Raw genomic sequence first — 22,610 nt, forward strand, 5'->3', positions numbered from 1 at the left:
AAGTTTTTAAATGTACAATACCAATGTTTCCATTTATCATCCACTCCAGCAGAATTGGGGTCAGCCTTGAATCGTTCTGGTTGAAGATATCGCTCCATTCTAACATAAAGTTAATAAATTGAAATAAAGAATAGATTTGCCTTCCAAAGTTAGGCTTTATTAACTTTAAAATCGGCAGCATATCTTTCTACATCCAGTCCCAACTAAAGCTAGAAAAGGCCTGAATTTAAGGTAGCCACAACACATCATGTGATCATCAACTACCAATGAGATTACAACACATATCCCAAGGCAGTTAACAAACAACGAATCACAATACTTTTACTAATCAAGGAATAATCACCACACCTATCTATGCCCCTCATAATTTTGTACACCTCAATCAGGTCCCCCCTCAACCCCAGCCTGTCCAGTCTCGTTTCATAGCTGAAATTCTCCAGCCCAGGTAACATCCAGGTGAATCTCCTATGCACCCTCGCCAAAGCAATCACATCCTTCCTATAGTGTGGCGACTAGAACTGCACACAGTATTCCATTTGTGGACTAACTAGCGTTTTGTACAGCTCCATCATAACCCCCCTGCTCTTATATTCTATGCCTCGGCTAATGAAGGCAAGTATCCCATATGCCTTCTTAACCACCTTATCTACCTGTCCTGCTGCCTTCAGGGATCTATGTACTTGCACACCAAGGTCCCTCTGATCCTCTGTCGTTCCTAGGGTCCTACCATTCATTGTGTATTCCCTTGCCTTGTTAGTCCTCCCAAAATGCATCACCTCACACTTTTCAGGGTTAAATTCCATTTGCCACTGTTCTGCCCATCTGACCAACCTGTCTATATCATCCTGTAGCCTGAGGCTTCCCTCCTCGCTATTTACCACTCCACCAATTTTTGTGTCATCTGCGAACTTACTGATCATACCTCCTACATTCATATCTAAATCATTAATGTACACTACAAACAGCAAGGGACCCAGCACCGATCCCTGCGGTACACCACTGGACACAGGCTTCCAGTCACAAAAACAACCTTCGGCCATCACCCTCTGCCTCCTGGCACTAAGCCAATTTTGGATCCAATGTGCCAAATTGCCCTGGATCCCATGGGCTCTTACCTTCTTGACCAGTCTCCCATGCGGGACTTTGTCAAAAGCCTTACTGAATCCATGTAGACTACATCAACTGCACTACCCTCGTCCACACACCTAGTCACCCCCTCAAAAAATTCAATCAAATTGGTCAGGCATGATCTCCCCGACATAGCCATGCTGACTATCCTTGATTAATCCTTGCCTCATCAGTGAACATCCCCATTTCTGACCTTATGATGGAGGGAAGATCATTGATGAAGCAACTGAAGATGGTTGGGCCTAGGACAGGGCCCTGAGGAACTCCTGCAGTGACGTCATGGGGCTGAGGTGATTGGCCTCCAACCGCCACAACCATCTTCCTTTGTGTTAGGTATGACTCCAGCCAGTGGTGAGTTTTCCCCCCGATTCCCATTGACTTCAGTTTTACTAGGGCTCCTTGATGCCACATTTAGTCAAATGCTGCCTTGATGTCAAGGGCAGTCACTCATACCTCACCTCTGGAATTCAGCTCCTTTGTCCATGTTTGGACCAGGGCTGTAATGAGGTCGGGAGCTGAATGGTCCTGGCGGAACCCAAACTGGGCACCAGTGAGCAGGTTATTGGCGAGTAAGTGCTGCTTGATAGCACTGTCGATGACACCTTCCATCACTTTGCTGATGATTGAGAGTAGACTGATGGGGCAGTAATTGGCCGGATTGGATTTGTCCTGCTTTTTGTGGATAGGACATACCTGGGCAGTTTTCCACATTGTCGGATAGATGCCAGTGTTGTAGCTGTACTGGAACAGCTTGGCTAGAAGCACAGCTAGTTCTGGAGCACAAGTCTTCAGCACGATAGCTGGGATGTTGTTGGGGCTCATAGCCTTTGCTGTATCCAGTGCGCTCAGCCATTTCTTGATATCAGGTGGAGTGAATCGAATTGGCTGAAGACTGGCTTCTGTGATGGTGGGGACCTCAGGAGGAGGCCGATATGGATCATCCACTCGGCACTTCTGGCTGAAGATGGTTACCCGGGGCAATTTCCGGACAGAGGCTTCCCGAAGGCAACTAATAATTGGCAACTTCCCGAAACGCATTCATAATTTAGGCTCGTCTGTTGTGCCAATCACCTTTAATTAGCTCCTATCGTTCATGTTTCACTTCCGTGCAATTTCCCGCTCCACATTTTTGCTTTTTGCATCCATCCAAACTGACACCTGAGACTATATGCCAATGAGCAGTATGCGGCGGGTGGCCCACTTCCCTTCAGAAGGGAACTGGGTAAATACTTTAAGGGAAAACATTTACAGGGCTATAGGGGAAAGGTGCTGCATGTGTGGGGGGTATGGGAGGTGTTGCTTAGCTCGACCAAAGAGCCAGCGCAGACACCATGGGCTGAATAGCCTCCATCTGTGCTGTATCATTCTATGGTTCCTTTTCAGTCAGTGTAAAACCAGCAAATAGCCAAATCCAGGTCTCTGCCTGTTACACCCCACCCTCAGTAAGAGGCGCTGAGTTATAACACTCTCTCTGGCCATGAACTCCGCAAAACATAATTGTAGCAACCAAGATTGTTAACACTGCGCAGGAACAGTTAAATCCTTGCAGACCTCATTACTTCTTCTTTCCACAGAGACCTGTAAGTTAGTCCAGCCCTGCACATTAACCACTGGCTCCTGGATCTTCTTGCGTTTATTATTTTCTCACATTCTTTCAATAATCATATTTATATCTTTATATAGCAACTTACCTGAGCGAAGAACTCAAAGCTCTTGTGTGGCTATTAATACCTCAGCCCTTGAATAGTGCCAACGTCCACTGTTCCTTTTGTTGGCGTATTTTCTCATTCCTCAGCCCTGAACACTTTCCCAACTTCGCTGTCCTAAAACCGTGCAGCTCTGCATTATCTGTTGGTCTCTCGAGGTTAAACACACCCATTTCTGGGAAACTAATCAGCTCTATTGATCTTTACCTGTGGGAATGAATGTCAGTCCCTCTCTGTTGACATTTAAATGGCACAGAGAGGTCACAGATCACAATCTGCACCCAGAGTACTTTTAAATAGTCCCTTTAAAGAGGAAAAGGTTCCTCGTTAACCCGAGCGAATAGTGACACTGGCACCGTAGCCTCTGTACTGCCGCAGTTAATTCTCTGCCCTAATAATGCCGGACGCAGCCCACAGTACCAAGGTGTGGCAGCCCTGGACTGAAGAAACTCAAGCACACAGCATATGTTTCTTGTCTGTCATTCTCTTTCATGTCCGGAGTGGCCCAGAGACTGAAGACTTTGTGCTCATTGGTTGGAACTAATCATAAAGAAGGATAAAGGGTAAACAGTACACTTTGCCCTTGTCATGAAGCCCAATTGAAACATGACCAGGGCAGCCCAACCAACACTCTCCTATTGCTCTGAGACACACTTATCAATGCTTAATAGAACAAAAATTTTATACACCAGGACTTAGTGCCCAGTCTATTTGGAGCAGGGCAGAATGCCCTGCATCAAGCAGGACTGAATTATTTATATCTACTAGGACTGGATACTCTATATGGAGCAGGACTGGATACTCTATATGGAGCAGGACTGGATACTCTATATGGAGCAGGACTGGATACTCTATATGGAGCAGGACTGGATACTCTATATGGAGCAGGACTGGATACTCTATATGGAGCAGGACTGGATACTCTATATGGAGCAGGACTGGATACTCTATATGGAGCAGGACTGGATACTCTATATAGAGCAGGACTGGATACTCTAGGACTGGATACTCTATATGGAGCAGGACTGGATACTCTATATGGAGCAGGACTGGATACTCTATATGGAGCAGGACTGGATACTCTATATGGAGCAGGACTGGATACTCTATATGGAGCAGGACTGGATACTCTATATGGAGCAGGACTGGATACTCTATATGGAGCAGGACTGGATACTCTATATGGAGCAGGACTGGATACTCTATATGGAGCAGGACTGGATACTCTATATGGAGCAGGACTGGATACTCTATATGGAGCAGGACTGGATGCTCTATATAGAGCAGGACTGGATACTCTAGGACTGGATACTCTATATGGAGCAGGACTGGATACTCTATATGGAGCAGGACTGGATACTCTATATGGAGCAGGACTGGATACTCTATATGGAGCAGGACTGGATACTCTATATGGAGCAGGACTGGATACTCTATATGGAGCAGGACTGGATACTCTATATGGAGCAGGACTGGATACTCTATATGGAGCAGGACTGGATACTCTATATGGAGCAGGACTGGATACTCTATATGGAGCAGGACTGGATACTGTATATGGAGCAGGACTGGATACTCTATTTGGAGCAGGACTGGATACTCTATATGGAGCAGGACTGGATACTCTATATGGAGCAGGACTGGATACTCTATATGGAGCAGGACTGGATACTCTATATGGAGCAGGACTGGATACTCTATTTGGAGCAGGACTGGATACTCTATATGGAGCAGGACTGGATACTCTATATGGAGCAGGACTGGATACTCTATATGGAGCAGGACTGGATACTCTATATGGAGCAGGACTGGATACTCTATATGGAGCAGGACTGGATACTCTATATGGAGCAGGACTGGATACTCTATATGGAGCAGGACTGGATACTCTATATGGAGCAGGACTAGATACTCCAGACATATGAGGCTGATGGTGATTTCATTATATTTTTGAAAAGTGCAGCAACAAATCCATGTAGTAGATGAGCTTGGACATGTGGTGCTATGACATCCTGTTACAATCCTCTGGGGTCACTTACTGGATAGTAACATTGGGCCCAATGTTCCGGGAGATGGAGAGAGAACATATGTAGGATTTACGCCGGGGGAGGGGGGGATGGAATATTGTCCAGAATCTGGGATTCCACGCTAATAAAACAGACCTTCAAATTCTAGTCGGGGACAGGTGTGGGTGGATCTCCCCCCACCCCCTATATCAAGGGGCCACCAAGGGACCCAAGAAAGGCCTCAGCAGAACTCATGTCAGTTGAGCGCTAACATGATCCCCTTGGCTAGTGTAAAGTAATCGATCCCCTCGATTACTTGTCTATTGTCGAATGGATCCAGTTGGAGTTGGAAGAAAAAAATATTCTTCTTCGGATACTTTGGACTTAGGAACTCCTCGCCACCAGTCAAGGGCCGATGTGGGAACCGCTGGTGCATATCAGCTCGGATATCCGGACTGGGTTTCTGACCTTGGGGGGGGGGGGCGGGGGGCAGGGGGAAGCGTAGTGGTTGGGAGTTCCAAGCCACCAGAATTAAAATGTTGAGAAGTTATCCTAAGGATTTTCACCCCAGTACATGTAGAAATAGTGGGCTTGAAAGCAGAGTTTGTTGAGCTTTTTATGAACATTAGGAACAGGAGGAGGCCATTCTGCCCCTCGAGCCTCTTCTGTCATTCAATTAGATCATGGTGGATCTGTACCTCATGCCCTTCGTTCCATATACCTTGATAACCTTACATATCTCATTCTTGAAACTGTCAATGGTGCCCCAGCATCCACAGTCCTTTGGGGCGAGAGAGTTCCAGATTTCCAATACCCTTTATGTGAAAAATTGCTTCCCGACTTTCACTCCTAAATGGCTTTAATTTAATTGAAAGATTGTGCCCCCTTGTTCTGGATTCCCGCACCACAGGAAACAGTTACTCTGTATCTAGTCTATCAAACCCATTTGTTGTTTTAAACACCTCGATTAAATCACCCCTCAACCTTCTAAACTCAAAGGAATGCAAACCAAGTCACTGTAACCTGTCCTCATAATTTAACCCTTTCAGCCTGGTGAATTTATGCTATGCCACTTCCAAGGCCATTATATCGTTCCTGCATGTCCTGATGAACATAAGAACATAAAAATTAGGAGCAGGAGTCGGCCATTCGGCCCCTCGAGCCTGCTCCGCCATTCAATAAGATCATGGGTGATCATCGGCCTCAATGCCACTTTCCCGCCCAATCCCCATGGCCCTTGATTCCCTCAGTATCCAAAAATCTATCGATGTCAGCCTTGAATATACTCAACGACAGCCCCCACAGCCTTTTGGGGCAGAGAACTCCAAAGATTCCAAAGGTGAAAGGTTATCGTCCTGAAAAGTTAACTCTGTCCACAGATACTGCCTGGCCTGCTGAGTGTTTCCAGCTTTTATTTCAGAATTCCAGCATCAGTAGTATTTTGATCTTACTTTTCCGGTGGTTCGGTTCCCAAAACTGCACAACTGAAGGGTCGCTTCCTCACTTCTGTATTCCAGCCTCCTCGAGATGAAGGCCAACATTCTATTAGCCTTGTTGATTACTTTCTATGCCTGTGCACTCGCTAATAATGATGTGTATATGGACACCCAAATCCCATTGCTCCGCCACTGCTCCCAATCTCTCACTATTAAGAAAATAAAGGCTTAGATCAGCTCTCGAGTAAAGAAATCTAATACAAGACACAAAGCAATGTCCCAGTACTCAGTGAGGCCTTCAGCTGAACATATTAAAATGGCCCAGAACTTCGGGTCTCCACGGGTGAGTACGCACTGGGTACTCGCCCGTAAGCGCCGGTTTCCTGCATGCACTGCGCATGCGTGGGAAACCAGCACTTCCATTCCCCTGAAAGGGGTTCAGAGGTCGAACGCGTGCGCGGGAGAGGCTGCGCGTGCGCATCGAACTTAGGTTTTTTTTGCAGGTTTTCCCGGGAGGGTTAGTCTGCAGAAGTTAGACATTTAAAAAGCAGGCCTGCTTTTTACAAGGTAAGTGGTGAATTAATTAAAATTAAAACATTTTTTCCACAGGTTTATTATTTTTAAATACTTTAAAGCAAGGTAAGTTTATTTTTAGCCCCATTAGAAAATTAAAAAAAAAAAAATTAATTATTGTTTAAAATAGTTATTTCATATAATTTATAGTTTATTTAAAAAATGTGATTTAAAAAAAAAATTATTTGAAGATTTAGTGATGTTTTGGGGCCCGTAGTATTTATAAGTTTTGACAGCTCTTCCTGTCAAACTTATGAATGGGCATTCCCTGCTCCGATTGGCTCTCCATGGCCCACGGGATCCCAAGGGACGCTTCGAACTAACTGCGCCCCTGGGATACGCAAGCACTGCGCGCCGGCAGTTGGAGCAGGCCCAGGATCGGAATCCCACGCGGGCCCACAGCTCAACGGCCGGCGCGCAAGGTAAGTGCAGGTCGGAGGCTTGCACCCGCGGGAAGCCCCCGACCCGAATTTCTGGGCCAATATGTCATGTCATGGATATCTACATTGCTTCAGCTTGTCATGGTGTTTAATTTGTTCTTGTCTCTGCATTTGTTGCCCACCTATAGTTCCCCTGAGAAGGTGGTGGTGGTGGGTCTTCTTGAACCGCTGCAGTCCTAGTGCTGATGGCGATCCCACAGCAGTGTTAAGTGCGGAGTTCTAGAATTTTGACCCAACAACAAAGGAACAATGGTATATGCCCCAAGTCAGGATGGTGTGTGACTGGGAAGGGGACTTGGAGATGATGGTGTTCCCATGATCTGACTGCTGTAAGGATCTCTGAGGGAGTGCTACATTACCAGAGGCGCCTTTCTTCACATGATATGTCCAACCAACCTGCTTGTTCCGCTAGTTCAGGTGGACATCAGAGAACTCATCGAACTATTCAAAGAAGAGCAGGGTGTTCTACCAGCATCCTGGCCAATGTTCCCCCCTCAACCAATGACACCAAAGAACAGGTGAAGTCTCATTCACCTCATTGGTGTTTGTGGGATCTACCCTGCATAAAATAGCTGCTACATTTGCTTACGTGATAACAGTCAATGCACTTCAAAGTAATCCACTTTATGTGAAACATAGAAACATAGAAGATAGGAGCAGGAGTAGGCCATTCGGCCCCTCGAGCCCGCTCCGCCATTCAATGAGATCATGGCTGATCATCCAAATTCAGTACCCTGTCCCTGCCTTCTCCCCATATCCCTTGATCCCTTTAGCCTTAAGAAATATATTTAACTCCTTCTTGAATATATTTAATGACTTTGGGATGTGTCTGAGAAATGTGACAAGGTGCCCTATAAACGCAAGTCAAAAGCTATTTAATGGTCCCACTGCCAATTTCTCGGCAATAAAGAACACTCTGGCTGCGAGCGAGTCATTATCTTATGCCACCATTTCATGGCTTTCTGTCTCTCTTTGACTCACTTCTGTCCCACTATTCCATGGGCGGCACCAGCTAACTCCAGAGTTCATTGGGTGGTTTTATATTTACATGAATTTTCCATCGCACCAAATATGATTTGATTACATTTAACTACGGCGATGAGAGGAAAGTGCGGTGCATGTAATTGTGGCATTTCAGTGGTGATGGTTTCCAGGCAGCAGCAAGAAGCTGAGGAGTTGGAGAGAATCTTCAGCAGAGAACTACAAATGGGAAACCAGAGAATCACAAGCTGGGTCCATCTGGAAACGGTCCATTGATACTTTATGTCAGCCAACATTTGTTACTCAGGTACGGGACATCTCTCTCTTTTTGTATTTCATATCGCTTTTTATTTGCTCCCCAATAGATATGGAATGGGGATCTTGTCTGATTTTAACCCTTCCTGGCCCAGGAGAAATTTTATTGTTCCCTTGCTGCTGCCCCAGCTGATATCAACTAATTTCCACCAGAAGTCTCATAGAGGGTTGCTCAAAATGAGCACGGGGTCTTTTACGTCCACCTGAGAGGGCAGACGGGGCCTCGGTTCAACATCTTATCCTAAAGGCGACACCTCCGACAGTGCAACGCTCCCTCAGTACTGTGCTGAAGTGTCAGCCTAGATTTTTGTTCTCAAGTCATCTATTATTGTTATCCTCTCTCTACCTTCTAGTCCTCTTGAACGACGGGAGCAATCTCTCTGATGTGCCCACACCTAGCACGCTCCAAGAACACACGTTACACACTCCCAGCCTGCAAATATCTGCCTATTGACTGCAAGTACATACTTCCATAGCCTGATCATCACTTTGTATTTGTGAAGGATATTGGGCCGTATTTTCCGATCAGAGGCTTCCCGCGTGCGGAGGTCTCCGATCTGGAAAAAATGTACGCACTTACCTGAGGGCTCCCGAGGTGCGTATAGTTCCGCTCCTGGGCTTCTCCAGCTCCAAGTGCACAGGACCCACGTATCCCAGAGGCGCAGGCGGTTCGCAAGCGTCCCTGGGATCACGTGGGCCATGGGGGGCCAATCAAAGAAGGGAATTTCCCTTCATACACTTGACAGATAGACCTGTGAAATATATGAATGGAGATCAATGAAAAAACATAGTAAAACTTTAAATACATTTTTAAAAAACCATCACCTTTTTAAAATTAGTTGAAATTACAATAAATTAAATATTTCAAACAAAAATTTAATTTTTTGAAAAAATATTTAAAAATTTTTACGGGACTAAAAATAAACTTACCTTTTTTTAAAAGTATTTTTAAATGGTAAATGACTGAAATTTTAAAAACTTTTTTCAACTCTTATCCTGGTAAAAGCAGGCCTTACGCCTGCTTTTACCAAGCGTAAGGATTCTAAGGGTTTTCTGCGGGCGGAGGGTCTCCAGAAAGCGGAACTATCGGCCCGCAGCGCATTCTTGACAGATCGGAAATGCCGGTTTTCAGCACATGCACTGTGCGTGCCTGAAACCAGCGTTTCCAATGTCCCTACATGTGTACTCACCCGTAGGGATCGGAATATCCGGGCCAATGATTCAAAACAAGCAACAAGCAGCCCAGGACTGAGATCTAAAACATCCCTTTGTGTCTTCAATCACAGGTGACAGAATAGGCTTTGAGTTACTGGCATCAGGGCAGCTCAGAATGACAGACAACGCGACACAAGGCAATTCCAGCTGCACTGTCGACACCAGCGTGGAGTCCGTCTTGGTCCCCATCATGTACGTGGCTGCATTTCTCGTCAGCCTGCCTGGGAACTTACACGTGAAGCGCGATAATGAGATTGGCATCTACCTACTGAACCTGTCCTTGGTCGATATCTTGTACACACTCACACTGCCTTACTGGTTTGTTGACTATTTTAGCCCCCACACCGACATGGCGCTGTACAACCTGCTCATCGTGGTGATGTACAGCACCATGTACCTAAGCCCTGCGTTCCTCTGCTGCATCTCCATGGATCGCTACCTGGCCATCGCCCATCCGCTGAGGTATTTTGGGCTGCGGACAGTGCGGGCAGCCGTCTGCTGGGCCGTTCAGTTGACGTGCCATGCACTGTTGCTCCAAAAGCAGGATTTCTTCACCAACTTTGCTTCCTCCTTGGTGTACGAAGAGGCTTACCCAATGCAGCCAGCCCTGACCGTCGAATATATCACCCGATTCGCCGTCGGCTTTTGCTCGCCGCTGGCCCTGCTTTTCTTTTGCTCCCAGCGCATTTTAAAAGCGATCGCGGGCAGCGCCGCCACCGTGGACAGCGAGAAGAAGAAGATTGCGAAACTCTTGCTTCAGCTGCTGCTTGTCTACGCCATCAGCTTCGGCCCGTATCAGGCCATCATGCTGGTCCGCAGTCTCGGTGAGCCAGGCAACTGCAACTTCGCCCAGCAAGTGTACACCTTTTACAAAGTGTCCTTTGCACTGACTGGCCTCAACTGCGCCGCCGACCCCATTCTCTACTGCTTGCTCTGTGACGCTGCCAAACAAGACATTATTCATTTGGTCATGACTGGGAAGGACATTCTCCAGAGACTGTATGGTAGATTTTAATGTTCGGACGGACAGCCCAAGGAGCATGCGGGCCGGACTCCCTCGGTCCATTTTGAGGGCCGGCCTCATTGCAACAACAATAGCTTGCAGTTATATAGCACCTTTAACAAAGTAAAACATCCCAAGGTGTTTCACAGGAGCGATTATCAGACAACATTTAACACCGAGCCACATATTAGGACAGGTGACCAAAAGCTCAGTCAAAGAGGCAAGTTTAAAGGAGCGTCTTAAAGGAGGAGAGAGAGGTAGAGAGGCGGAGAGGTTTAGGGAGGTAATTCCAGAGCTTAGCGCCTAAGCAGCTGAAGGCACGGCCGCCAATGGAGGAGCGAAGGAAATCGTGGATGCATGAGGCCAGAGTTAGATAAACCACTCCTCCAGTGTGCTTCACATCACATACAGGCCCGTTTGGGACCACCCAGTACAACTGTGCAGGGAGTCCACAGCGCACGCTCCACCCAGCTGTCCCTCGTAATTGCACCATGGTCCGATGTATGTCACAGAAGCCAAATTTGCAGAGAGAAATCAGGTTCCCGTCTGATTCAGCTGGCTGCCTGGCGCGCCCTTCAAACCATCAAATCTGGCGGCAGACAGGAACCGAGCACGACCAGGGCGGCCGGACCACCACAGTGCCCGCTGCCTCCCCAGGGGGGAGGGAGACACAATTGCCCATTATGACACACCAAAAAAAAAGTTTCAAATAACCTTTTTGGGCCTCTTCCCCTTGACCGCCAGGTTTAACTGAGCAAAGCATCCATGCCCAGTGATACGGCCAGTAGGTCCAGAAAACTGCTTTGGGGGCCGACATACACTATTGGACCCTAATTAGCATCAGATAATGAAGCTCCCGCATGGGACACCCATCCAAAGGCCCCAGGAGAGATGGTGGTGGAGATGGAATGGGATGGTAGGTCGACCACCTCCATTTAAACTCCGCTAACGCCTCATTATTGCGCGGACACCCCAAGTATACCTTAGCTGATCATTAATCTGAGGGATTTTAGTGCCGGAGATTGCTTTCCCAGTTTTTCTACACCAAGTGAGTATAATGCACTCCTAAGTTTGTTAACACAGTTACAGAGTAAAGCTCCCTCTACACTGTCCCATCAAACGTTCCCAGGGCAGGTACAGCACGGATTAGATACAGAGTTAAGCTCCCTCTACAATGTCCCATCAAACACACCCAGGGCAGCCTATTACCATCTCGTCTAGCTTCTAACACCTTTCATTGTCTCTTTTTTACTTCTTTTGTTTCTTTTATTCTTTTGTCCGATCGCAGCCCTGCCTCCGATCCATCTTTTCTTTCCAGTTTTGAAGAAGGGTTCGACCCGAAACATCAACTAAAATTTCTGTCCACGGATGTTGCCTGACCTGCTGAGTTTTTCCAGCATTTTCTGTTGTTATTTCGGATTTCCAACATCCGCAGTATTTTGCTATCGTACTAGTGTTTGGTTCACTGCCACACCTCTTCTAGGAATGCCTACCTTGAAGAAGTTTTGCTCTTCTCTTCGACGGGATCAAATCAAATCAAATCAAATCAACTTTTATTGTCATTGTTAGTGCACAAGTGCAGTACAACGAAATGTAGGCTTGCGGCTCCCGAGAGTGTACAATTTGGATTAGGACACTTAAACATTTCAACATACATTTGTACATATATATTAGCATAAATATGACCATAATAAAGTGCATCGGCAGATGTGCAGGCTTTAGTGTTTGTTTGTGGAGTTCAGTAGGATGACAGCCCTGGGAAAGAAGCTGTTCCTAAATCTGGTCGTACGGGTGCGAATGCATCTGTAGCGTCTTCCAGATGGTAGGAGGGCGAACAGACTGTGGCTGGGGTGGGTAGGGTCTTTGATGATGGACCGTGCCCTCCGTAGGCAGCGTTTCTGATATATATGTTCTATGGTCGGTAGCCGGGTGCCGGTAATGCGTTGGGCAGTTTTGACTACCCGCTGCAGGGCTTTCCGGTCATGGGAGCTACAGCTGCCATACCATACCATGATACAGTTTGTCAGGATGCTCTCTATAGTGCAGCGGTAGAAGTTAGAGAGGATCGAGGGTGACAGATTACATCCCTTCAGCCTCCTCAAGAAATATAGGCACTGCTGGGCCTTCTTCACCAGAGAGGAGGTGTTGAGGGACCAGGAGAGGTCTTCCGTGATGTGGACTCTGAGGAACTCCGTTTGGCTCTTCAACCTTGTTCATCTTCATTACTTTCAGTTTCCCTTCTCGTGTTTGATCAGGTATCTGCCAAGACTCGGTTTCACAGCCACATCATTTTCCTCAGCAACTGTCTCCGGTTCCGACTTATTCCACGTGGATTCCAACTAAACTTCCACCCTTCGTGCTTCGGATCCACCCAGGATTACAAATATCTCCAAGATATTCATCGTTCCTTGAACTACTGCTCTCGCCGCATCCTGAGATCCACGCTCAACGCCATGCGGCGCCACATGAACACACTCGACCTCTCTCTTCAGCAGCACCGGCGCACTGTATCTCAAAGCTGTCCGGGTCCACAGTTCCATTTCATCCTTCGACTCATCCGACGCTTCAACAAAAAACTTTTCTTCTTCCTTTCTGATGTCAAGGATCGCAAGCTTCATCAACTCTTGGACACCAACGCCCCTCCGGAACCTTCTTCCCCTTCACTTTCCTCTGACCCCCCTTCTCCCAATCTCACCCCCTGCCACGTTTTCACTATCCCCTCTGACCTTCCACTTTCTGACCCCGAACAATCAGTCCTCAGCAAAGGCCTGAGCTTCATCCCCTTACGCCCCCACCTCAATGAATTTCGAGCTCGGCACGATGTTGAGCTCTTTTTCCGCCGCCTTCGTCTCCGTGCCCACTTCTCTGGCCAGGAGTCTTCCCCCCGCACAACTGACCCTTTCTCCCGCTTGCAGAATTCCCGTTCTACCTGGACCCCTCCCCCTGGCCTCTTACCCTCTCTAGATCTTTTCATCGCTAACTGCCGCCGTGACATCGGCCGTCTCCATTTCTCTGCTCCCCTCACTCACTCCAACCTACCTCCCTCTGAACTTGCAGCACTCCATTCTCTTAGATCCAACCCTGACATTGTCATTAAACCCGCTGACAAGGGTGGTGCTGTTGTTGTTTGGCGTACAGACCTCTACCTAGCGGAAGCTGAACGGCAACTCTCCGACACCTCCTCCTACCTCCCCCTGGACCATGACCCCACTACCGAACATCAAACCACCGTTTCCAAGACTGTCACTGACCTCATCTCCTCTGGAGATCTTCCCCCCGCTGCCACCAACCTCATAGTTCCCCAACCCCGCACAGCCCGCTTCTACCTCCTTCCCAAGATCCACAAACAGGACTGCCCTGGTAGACCCATCGTTTCAGCCTGTTCTTGCCCCACGGAACTTATCTCTTCCTATCTTGACTCCATCTTTTCTCCCCTTGTCCAGTCTCTTCCCACCTACATCCACGACTCTTCGGACGCCCTCCGCCACTTTAACAGTTTCCAGTTTCCTGGCCCCAACCGCTTCCTTTTCACCATGGACGTACAATCCCTCTACACCTCCATCCCCCACCCGGATGGCCTGAGGGCGCTCCGCTTCTTCCTTGAAGAGAGGCCCGACCAGTCCCCATCCACCACTACCCTCCTCCGCCTGGCTGAACTTGTTCTCACATTGAACAACTTCTCCTTTAACTCCACTCATTTCCTCCAAATCAAAGGTGTTGCCATGGGTACCCGCATGGGTCCTAGCTATGCCTGCCTTTTCGTGGGCTATGTGGAACAATCTTTGTTCCAGTCCTACTTGGGTCCCCTCCCTCACCTCTTTTTCCGATACATTGATGGCTGTATCGGTGCCGTTTCCTGCTCTCGTCCTGAACTTGACAACTTCATTCACTTTGCCTCCAATTTCCACCCTTCCCTCACCTTCACATGGTCCATCTCTGACTCTTCCCTTCCCTTCCTCGACTTCTCCATCTCCATCTCTGGGGATAGGTTATCGACTAATATTCACTACAAGCCCACTGACTCCCACAGCTACCTGGACAACACTTCCTCCCACCCCGCTTCCTGTAAGGACTCTATTCCATTCTCCCAGTTTCTCCGTCTCCACCGTATCTGCTCCGACGATGCCACCTTCCACACCAGTGCTTCAGACATGTCTTCCTTTTTCCACAACCGAGGATTCCCCTCTACCGTGATTGACACTGCCCTCGACCGTGTCAGATCTATCTCCCGTACTTCTGCCCTCACCCCTGCCCCCACCTCCCAGAACCATGATAGGGTTCCCCTTGTCCTCACCTTTCACCCCACCAGCCTCCACATTCAACAGATCATCCTCCGGCATTTCCGCGACCTCCAAAGTGATCCCACCACCAAACGTATCTTCCCCTCCCCTCCCCTTTCAGCATTGCGCAGGGACCGCTCCCTCCGAGACACCCTAGTCCACTCCTCTATCACCCCAAACAGCCCTTCCCCTTCGCCCGGCACCTTCCCATTCAAGCGGAGGTGATGTTACACCTGCCCCTATACCTCCCCCCTTCCCACTGTCCAGGGCCCCAAACACCCCTTCCAGGTGAAACAGCGATTTACTTGTACTTCTCGCAATCTAGTGTACTGTATTCGCTGCTCACGATGTGGTCTCCTCTACATTGGGGAGACCAAACGCAGATTGGGTGACCGCTTTGCGGAACACCTCCGTTCAGTCCGTAAGGGTGACCCCGAGCTTCCGGTCGCCTGTCATTTTAATTCAACGCTCCATTCCCACTCGGACCTCACCGTCCTTGGCCTCTTGTATTGTTCCACGGAAGCTCAATGTAAACTCGAGGAACAGCACCTCATCTTCCGATTAGGCACTCTGCAGCCTTCCGGACTCAATATCGAGTTCAACAATTTCAAATCATAACCTCGGCCCCTATTTCATTTTTTCTTGTAATTTTTCCACTCCTTTCCCCCCCCACCTTTCCTTTTGTTTCGCTCTCACACCTGGCAGCTATCCCTTGCCCTGCCAGTACACTTTACACCCAATCTCAGCCTATTACCATCTCGTCTAGCTTCCAACACCTTTTATTGTCTCTTTTTTACTTCTTTTGTTTCTTTTATTCTTTTGTCCGATCGCAGCCCTGCCTCCGATCCATCTTTTCTTTCCAGTTTTGAGGAAGGGTTCGACCCGAAATGTCAACTCAAATTTCTGTCCACGGATGTTGCCTGACCTGCTGAGTTTTTCCAGCATTTTCTGTTGTTATTTCAGGTACAGCATGGGTTAGATATAGAGTTAAGCTCCCTCTACACTGTCCCATCAAACACTCCCAGGGCAGGTACAGCATGGGTTAGATACAGAGTAAAGCTCCCTCTACACTGTCCCATGAAACACTCCCAGGGCAGGTACAGCACGGGTTAGATACAGAGTAAAGCACCCTTTACACTGTCCCATCAAACACTCCCAGGGCAGGTACAGCATGGGTTAGATACAGAGTAAAGCTCCCTCTACACTGTCCCATCAAACACTCCCAGGGCAGGTGCAGCACGGGTTAGATACAGAGCCAGAAATTAGGATTGGGTGCTTGCTGCGCGTGCAAGCCCCCGATCGGCACTCATCCTGCGCGCTGATATCTGAAGCCCGGGCCTGCTTGCATTTCCTGTCCATGGCCCGGTTCCAATGTCGGCGCGATGTGCTTACCTGATCCAGTGGCGTAGTTAGTGCGATGTGCCGGCTGGGATCAGATCAGCACTCTGCAGCCAATCAGGGGAGGGGAAACTCATTCATGAGTTTGATAGTAAAGACTGTCAAACTCATGAAAAGTACGGGCGCCCAAAAGACTAGTTTAACTTTAATTAAAATTTTTAAAAACATCCCAATAATTAAATAAACTATAAATAACTTCAAAAAAAACTATTTAAAACAATTAATAAAATTTTTGAAAAATTTCTTCTTTTTACGAATTCGGGTCTAAAAATAAACTTACCTTACTGTACAGTCCTTAAAACCAATGAAGCTGTGGAAAAAATGCAATAATTTTAAATAATAGACCACTTACCTTCAAGAATCCACTCCTTACGCCTCCTTTTTTCATTTCCAAAAAGTCCAGGCCCTTGCACACGCGCAAACCTGTGAAAACGAAGGAAGTTCAACGCGTGCGCGCAGAGTCCTGCGCGCACGCGTTGGACCTCTTAACCCCTTAGTTCGAAGGAGAGGAAATGCCGATTTCCCGCGCATGTGCTGTGTATGCTGGAATCAGGCAATATCTCCGGCCACACGCGTGAGTACACCGTCCGTACTCACGTGTTGGGAACGGAATTACTGGCCCACAGAGTAAAGCTCAATCTACACTGTCCCATCAAGCACTCCCAGGGCAGGTACAGCACGGGTTAGATACAGAGTAATGCTCAATCTACAGAGTCCCATCAAACACTCCCAGGGCAGGTACAGCACGGGTTAGATACAGAGTAAAGCTCCCTCTACACTGTCCCATCAAACACTCCCAGGGCAGGTACAGCACGGGTTAGATACAGAGTAAAGCTCCCTCTACACTGTCCCATCAAACACTCCCAGGGCAGGTACAGCACGGGTTAGATACAGAGTAAAGCTCAATCTACACTGTCCCATCAAGCACTCCCAGGGCAGGTACAGCACGGGTTAGATACAGAGTAATGCTCAATCTACAGAGTCCCATCAAACACTCCCAGGGCAGGTACAGCACGGGTTAGATACAGAGTAAAGCTCCCTCTACACTGTCCCATCAAACACTCCCAGGGCAGGTACAGCACGGGTTAGATACAGAGTAAAGCTCACTCTACACTGTCCCATCAAACACTCCCAGGGCAGGTACAGCACGGGTTAGATACAGAGTAAAGCTCAATCTACACTGTCCCATCAAGCACTCCCAGGGCAGGTACAGCATGGGTTAGATACAGAGTAAAGATCCCTCTACACTGTCCCATCAAACACTCCCAGGGCAGGTACAGCACGGGTTAGATACAGAGTAAAGCTCTCTCTACACTGTCCCATCAAACGCTCCCAGGGCAGGTACAGCACGGGTTAGATACAGAGTAAAGCTCTCTCTACACTGTCCCATCAAACACTCCCAGGGCAGGTACAGCACGGGTTAGATACAGAGTAAAGCTCCCTCTACACTGTCCCATCAAACACTCCCAGGGCAGGTACAGCACGGGTTAGATACAGAGTAAAGCTCCCTCTACACTGTCACATCAAGCACTCCCAGGGCAGGTACAGCATGGGTTAGATACAGAGTAAAGCTCTATCTACACTGTCCCATCAAACACTCCCAGGGCAGCTACAGCACGGGTTAGATACAGAGTAAAGCTCCCTCTACACTGTCCCATCAAACACTCCCAGGGCAGGTACAGCATGGGTTAGATACAGAGTAAAGCTCCCTCTACATTGTCCCATCAAACAGTCCCAGGGCAGGTACAGCACGGGTTAGATACAGAGTAAAGCTCCTTCTACACTGTCCCATCAAGCACTCCCAGGGCAGGTACAGCACGGGTTAGATAGAGTAAAGCTCCCTCTAAACTGTCCCATCAAACAGTCCAGGGCAGGTACAGCACGGGTTAGATACAGAGTAAAGCTCAATCTACAGAGTCCCATCAAGCACTCCCAGGGCAGGTACAGCATGGGTTAGATACAGAGTAAAGCTCCCTCTACACTGTCCCATCAAGCACTCCCAGGGCAGGTACAGCATGGGTTAGATACAGAGTAAAGCTCTATCTACAGAGTCCCATCAAGCACTCCCAGGGCAGGTACAGCATGGGTTAGATACAGAGTAAAGCTCCTTCTACACTGTCCCATCAAGCACTCCCAGGGCAGGTACAGCATGGGTTAGATACAGAGTAAAGCTCCTTCTACACTGTCCCATCAAACACTCCCAGGGCAGTTACAGCATGGGTTAGATACAGAGTAAAGCTCCTTCTACACTGTCCCATGAAACACTCCCAGGGCAGTTACAGCATGGGTTAGATACAGAGTAAAGCTCCTTCTACACTGTCCCATCAAACACTCCCAGGGCAGTTACAGCATGGGTTAGATACAGAGTAAAGCTCCTTCTACACTGTCCCATCAAACACTCCCAGGGCAGTTACAGCATGGGTTAGATACAGAGTAAAGCTCCTTCTACACTGTCCCATCAAACACTCCCAGGGCAGGTACAGCATGGGTTAGATACAGAGTAAAGCTCCTTCTACACTGTCCCATCAAACACTCCCAGGGCAGTTACAGCACGGGTTAGATACAGAGTAAAGCTCCCTCTACCCTGCCCAATCAAACACTCCCAGGGCAGGTACAGCGTGTGTTAGATACAGAGTAAAGCTCCCTCTACACTGTACCATCAAACACTCCCAGGGCAGGTACAGCAGGGGTTAGATACAGAGTAAAGCTCCCTCTACACTGTCCCATCAAACACTCCCAGGGCAGGAACAGCGCTGGTTAGATACAGAGTAATGCTCTATCTACAGAGTCCCATCAAGCACTCCCAGGGCAGGTACAGCATGGGTTAGATACAGAGTAAAGCTCCTTCTACACTGTCCCATCAAGCACTCCCAGGGCAGGTACAGCATGGGTTAGATACAGAGTAAAGCTCCTTCTACACTGTCCCATCAAGCACTCCCAGGGCAGGTACAGCATGGGTTAGATACAGAGTAAAGCTCCTTCTACACTGTCCCATCAAACACTCCCAGGGCAGTTACAGCATGGGTTAGATACAGAGTAAAGCTCCTTCTACACTGTCCCATCAAACACTCCCAGGGCAGGTACAGCATTGGTTAGATACAGAGTAAAGCTCCTTCTACACTGTCCCATCAAACACTCCCAGGGCAGTTACAGCACGGGTTAGATACAGAGTAAAGCTCCCTCTACCCTGCCCAATCAAACACTCCCAGGGCAGGTACAGCGTGTGTTAGATACAGAGTAAAGCTCCCTCTACACTGTACCATCAAACACTCCCAGGGCAGGTACAGCAGGGGTTAGATACAGAGTAAAGCTCCCTCTACACTGTCCCATCAAACACTCCCAGGGCAGGAACAGCGCTGGTTAGATACAGAGTAAAGCTCCCTCTACACAATCCCATCAAACAATCCCAGGGCAGGTACAGCAGGGGTTAGATACAGAGTAAAGCTGCCCGTACACTATCCCATAAAACACTCCCAGGGCAGGTACAGCATGGGTTAGATACAGAGTAAAGCTCCCTCTACACTGTCCTATCAAACACCCCCAGGGCAGGTACAGCACGGGTTAGATACAGAGTAAAGCTCGCTCTACACTGTCCCATCAAACACTCACTGGGCAGGTACAGCACGGGTTAGATACAGAGTAAAGCTCCCTCTACACTGTCCCATCAAACACTCACTGGGCAGGTACAGCATGGATTAGATACAGAGTAAAGCTCCCTCTACACTGTCCCCTCTAACACTCCCAGGGCAGGTACAGCACGGGTTAGATACAGAGTAAAGCTCCCTCTACACTGTCCCATCAAACACTCCCAGGGCAGGTACAGCACGGTTTAGATACAGAATAAAGCTCTCTCTGCACTGTCACCATCAAACACTCCCAGGGCAGGTACAGCACATGTTAGATACAGAGTAAAGCTCCCTCTGCACTGTCCCATCAAACACTCCCAGGGCAGGTAAAGCATGGGTTAGATACAGAGTAAAGCTCCCTCCACACAGTCCCATCAAACACTCCCAGGGCAGGTACAGCACGGGTTAGATACAGAGTAAAGCTCCCTCTACACTGACCATCAAACACTCCCAGGGCAGGTACAGCACGGGTTAGCTCTACACTGTCCAATCAAACACTCCCAGGGCAGGTGCAGCACATGTCAGATACAGAGTAAAGCTCCCTCTACACTGTCCCATCAAACAGTCCCAGGGCAAGTACAGCATGGGTTAGATACAGAGTAAAGCTCCCTCTACAATGTCCCATCAAACACTCCCAGGGCAGGAACAGCGCTGGTTATATACAGAGTAAAGCTCCCTCTACACTGTGCCATCAAACACTCCCAGGGCAGGTGCAGCACAGGTTAGATACAGAGTAAAGCTCCCTCTACACTGTCCCATCAAACACTCCCAGGGCTGGTACAGCGCGGGTTAGATACAGAGTAAAGCTCCCCCTACGCTATCCCATCAAACACTTCCAGGGCAGGTACAGCACGGGTTATATACAGTGTAAAGCTCCCTCTACACTGTCCCATCAAACACTCCCAGGGCAGGTACAGTACGTGTTAGATACAGAGTAAAGCTCCCTCTACACTGTCCCATCAAACACTCCCAGGACGGGTACAGCACAGGTTAGATACAGAGTAAAGCTCCCTCTACACAGCCCATCAAAGAATCCCAGGGCAGGTACAGCATGGGTTAGATACAGAGTAAAGCTCCCTCTACACTGTCCCATCAAACACTCCCAGGGCAGTTACAGCACGGGTTAGATACAGAGTAAAGCTCCCTCTACCCTGCCCAATCAAACACTCCCAGGGCAGGTACAGTGTGTGTTAGATACAGAGTAAAGCTCCCTCTACACTATCCCATCAAACACTCCCAGGTCAGGTACAGCACAGGTTAGATACAGAGTAAAGCTCCCTCTACACTGTCCCATCAAACACTCACTGGGCAGGTACAGCATGGAGTAGATACAGAATAAAGCTCTCTCTGCACTGTCACCATCAAACACTCCCAGGGCAGGTACAGCACATGTTAGATACAGAGTAAAGCTCCCTCTGCACTGTCCCATCAAACACTCCCAGGGCAGGTAAAGCATGGGTTAGATACAGAGTAAAGCTCCCTCCACACAGTCCCATCAAACACTCCCAGGGCAGGTACAGCACGGGTTAGATACAGAGTAAAGCTCCCTCTACACTGACCATCAAACACTCCCAGGGCAGGTACAGCACGGGTTAGCTCTACACTGTCCAATCAAACACTCCCAGGGCAGGTGCAGCACATGTCAGATACAGAGTAAAGCTCCCTCTACAGTGTCCCATCAAACAGTCCCAGGGCAAGTACAGCATGGGTTAGATACAGAGTAAAGCTCCCTCTACAATGTCCCATCAAACACTCCCAGGGCAGGAACAGCGCTGGTTATATACAGAGTAAAGCTCCCTCTACACTGTGCCATCAAACACTCCCAGGGCAGGTGCAGCACAGGTTAGCTACAGAGTAAAGCTCCCTCTACACTGTCCCATCAAACACTCCCAGGGCTGGTACAGCGCGGGTTAGATACAGAGTAAAGCTCCCTCTACACTGTCCCATCAAACACTCCCAGGGCAGGTACAGTACGTGTTAGATACAGAGTAAAGCTCCATCTACACTGTCCCATCAAACACTCCCAGGACGGGTACAGCACGGGTTAGATACAGAGTAAAGCTCCCTCTACACTATCCCATCAAACACTCCCAGGACAGGTACAGCACAGGTTAGATACAGAGTAAAGCTCCCTCTACACTGTCCCATCAAACACTCCCGGGGCAGGTGCAGCACGGGTTAGATACAGAGTAAAGCTCCCTCTACACGGTCCCATCAAACACTCCCAGGGCAGGTACAGCACGGGTTAGATACAGAGTAAAGCTCACTCTACACTGTCCCATCAAACAGGCTCAGGGCAGGTACAGCACGGGTTGGTTACAGAGTAAAGCCCCCTCTACACTGCCCATCAAATACTCCTAAGGCAGGTACAACACGGGATAGATACAGAGAAAAGCTCCCTCTGCACTGTCCCCATCAAATACTCCCAGGGCAGGTACAGCACGGGTTAGATGCAGAATGAAGCTCCCTCCACACAGACACATCAAACAATCCCAGGGCAGGT

General features: G+C 48.5%; 1 protein-coding gene across 1 annotated transcript; it reads left to right on the forward strand.

Annotated features, from left to right (window-relative positions):
* Nucleotides 1-9,915: 9,915 nt before the first annotated feature.
* On the forward strand, nt 9,916-10,815 carry LOC147109032 (G protein-coupled receptor 4-like). The gene has a single exon (XM_086004171.1). It carries the CDS (start codon nt 9,916-9,918, stop codon nt 10,813-10,815), a length of 900 nt encoding a protein of 299 aa, XP_085860297.1.
* Nucleotides 10,816-22,610: the final 11,795 nt, after the last annotated feature.

The sequence above is a fragment of the Somniosus microcephalus genome, chromosome 12, assembly GCF_052327205.1.
Source record: "Somniosus microcephalus isolate GS21.2 chromosome 12, FLI_Smic_1.0, whole genome shotgun sequence".
Taxonomy (NCBI): domain Eukaryota; kingdom Metazoa; phylum Chordata; class Chondrichthyes; order Squaliformes; family Somniosidae; genus Somniosus; species Somniosus microcephalus.

Bases quoted from the DNA above. Each gene is read 5' to 3' on its own strand.
- LOC147109032 (XM_086004171.1), top strand. From the start codon at position 9,916: ATGACAGACAACGCGACACAAGGCAATTCCAGCTGCACTGTCGACACC.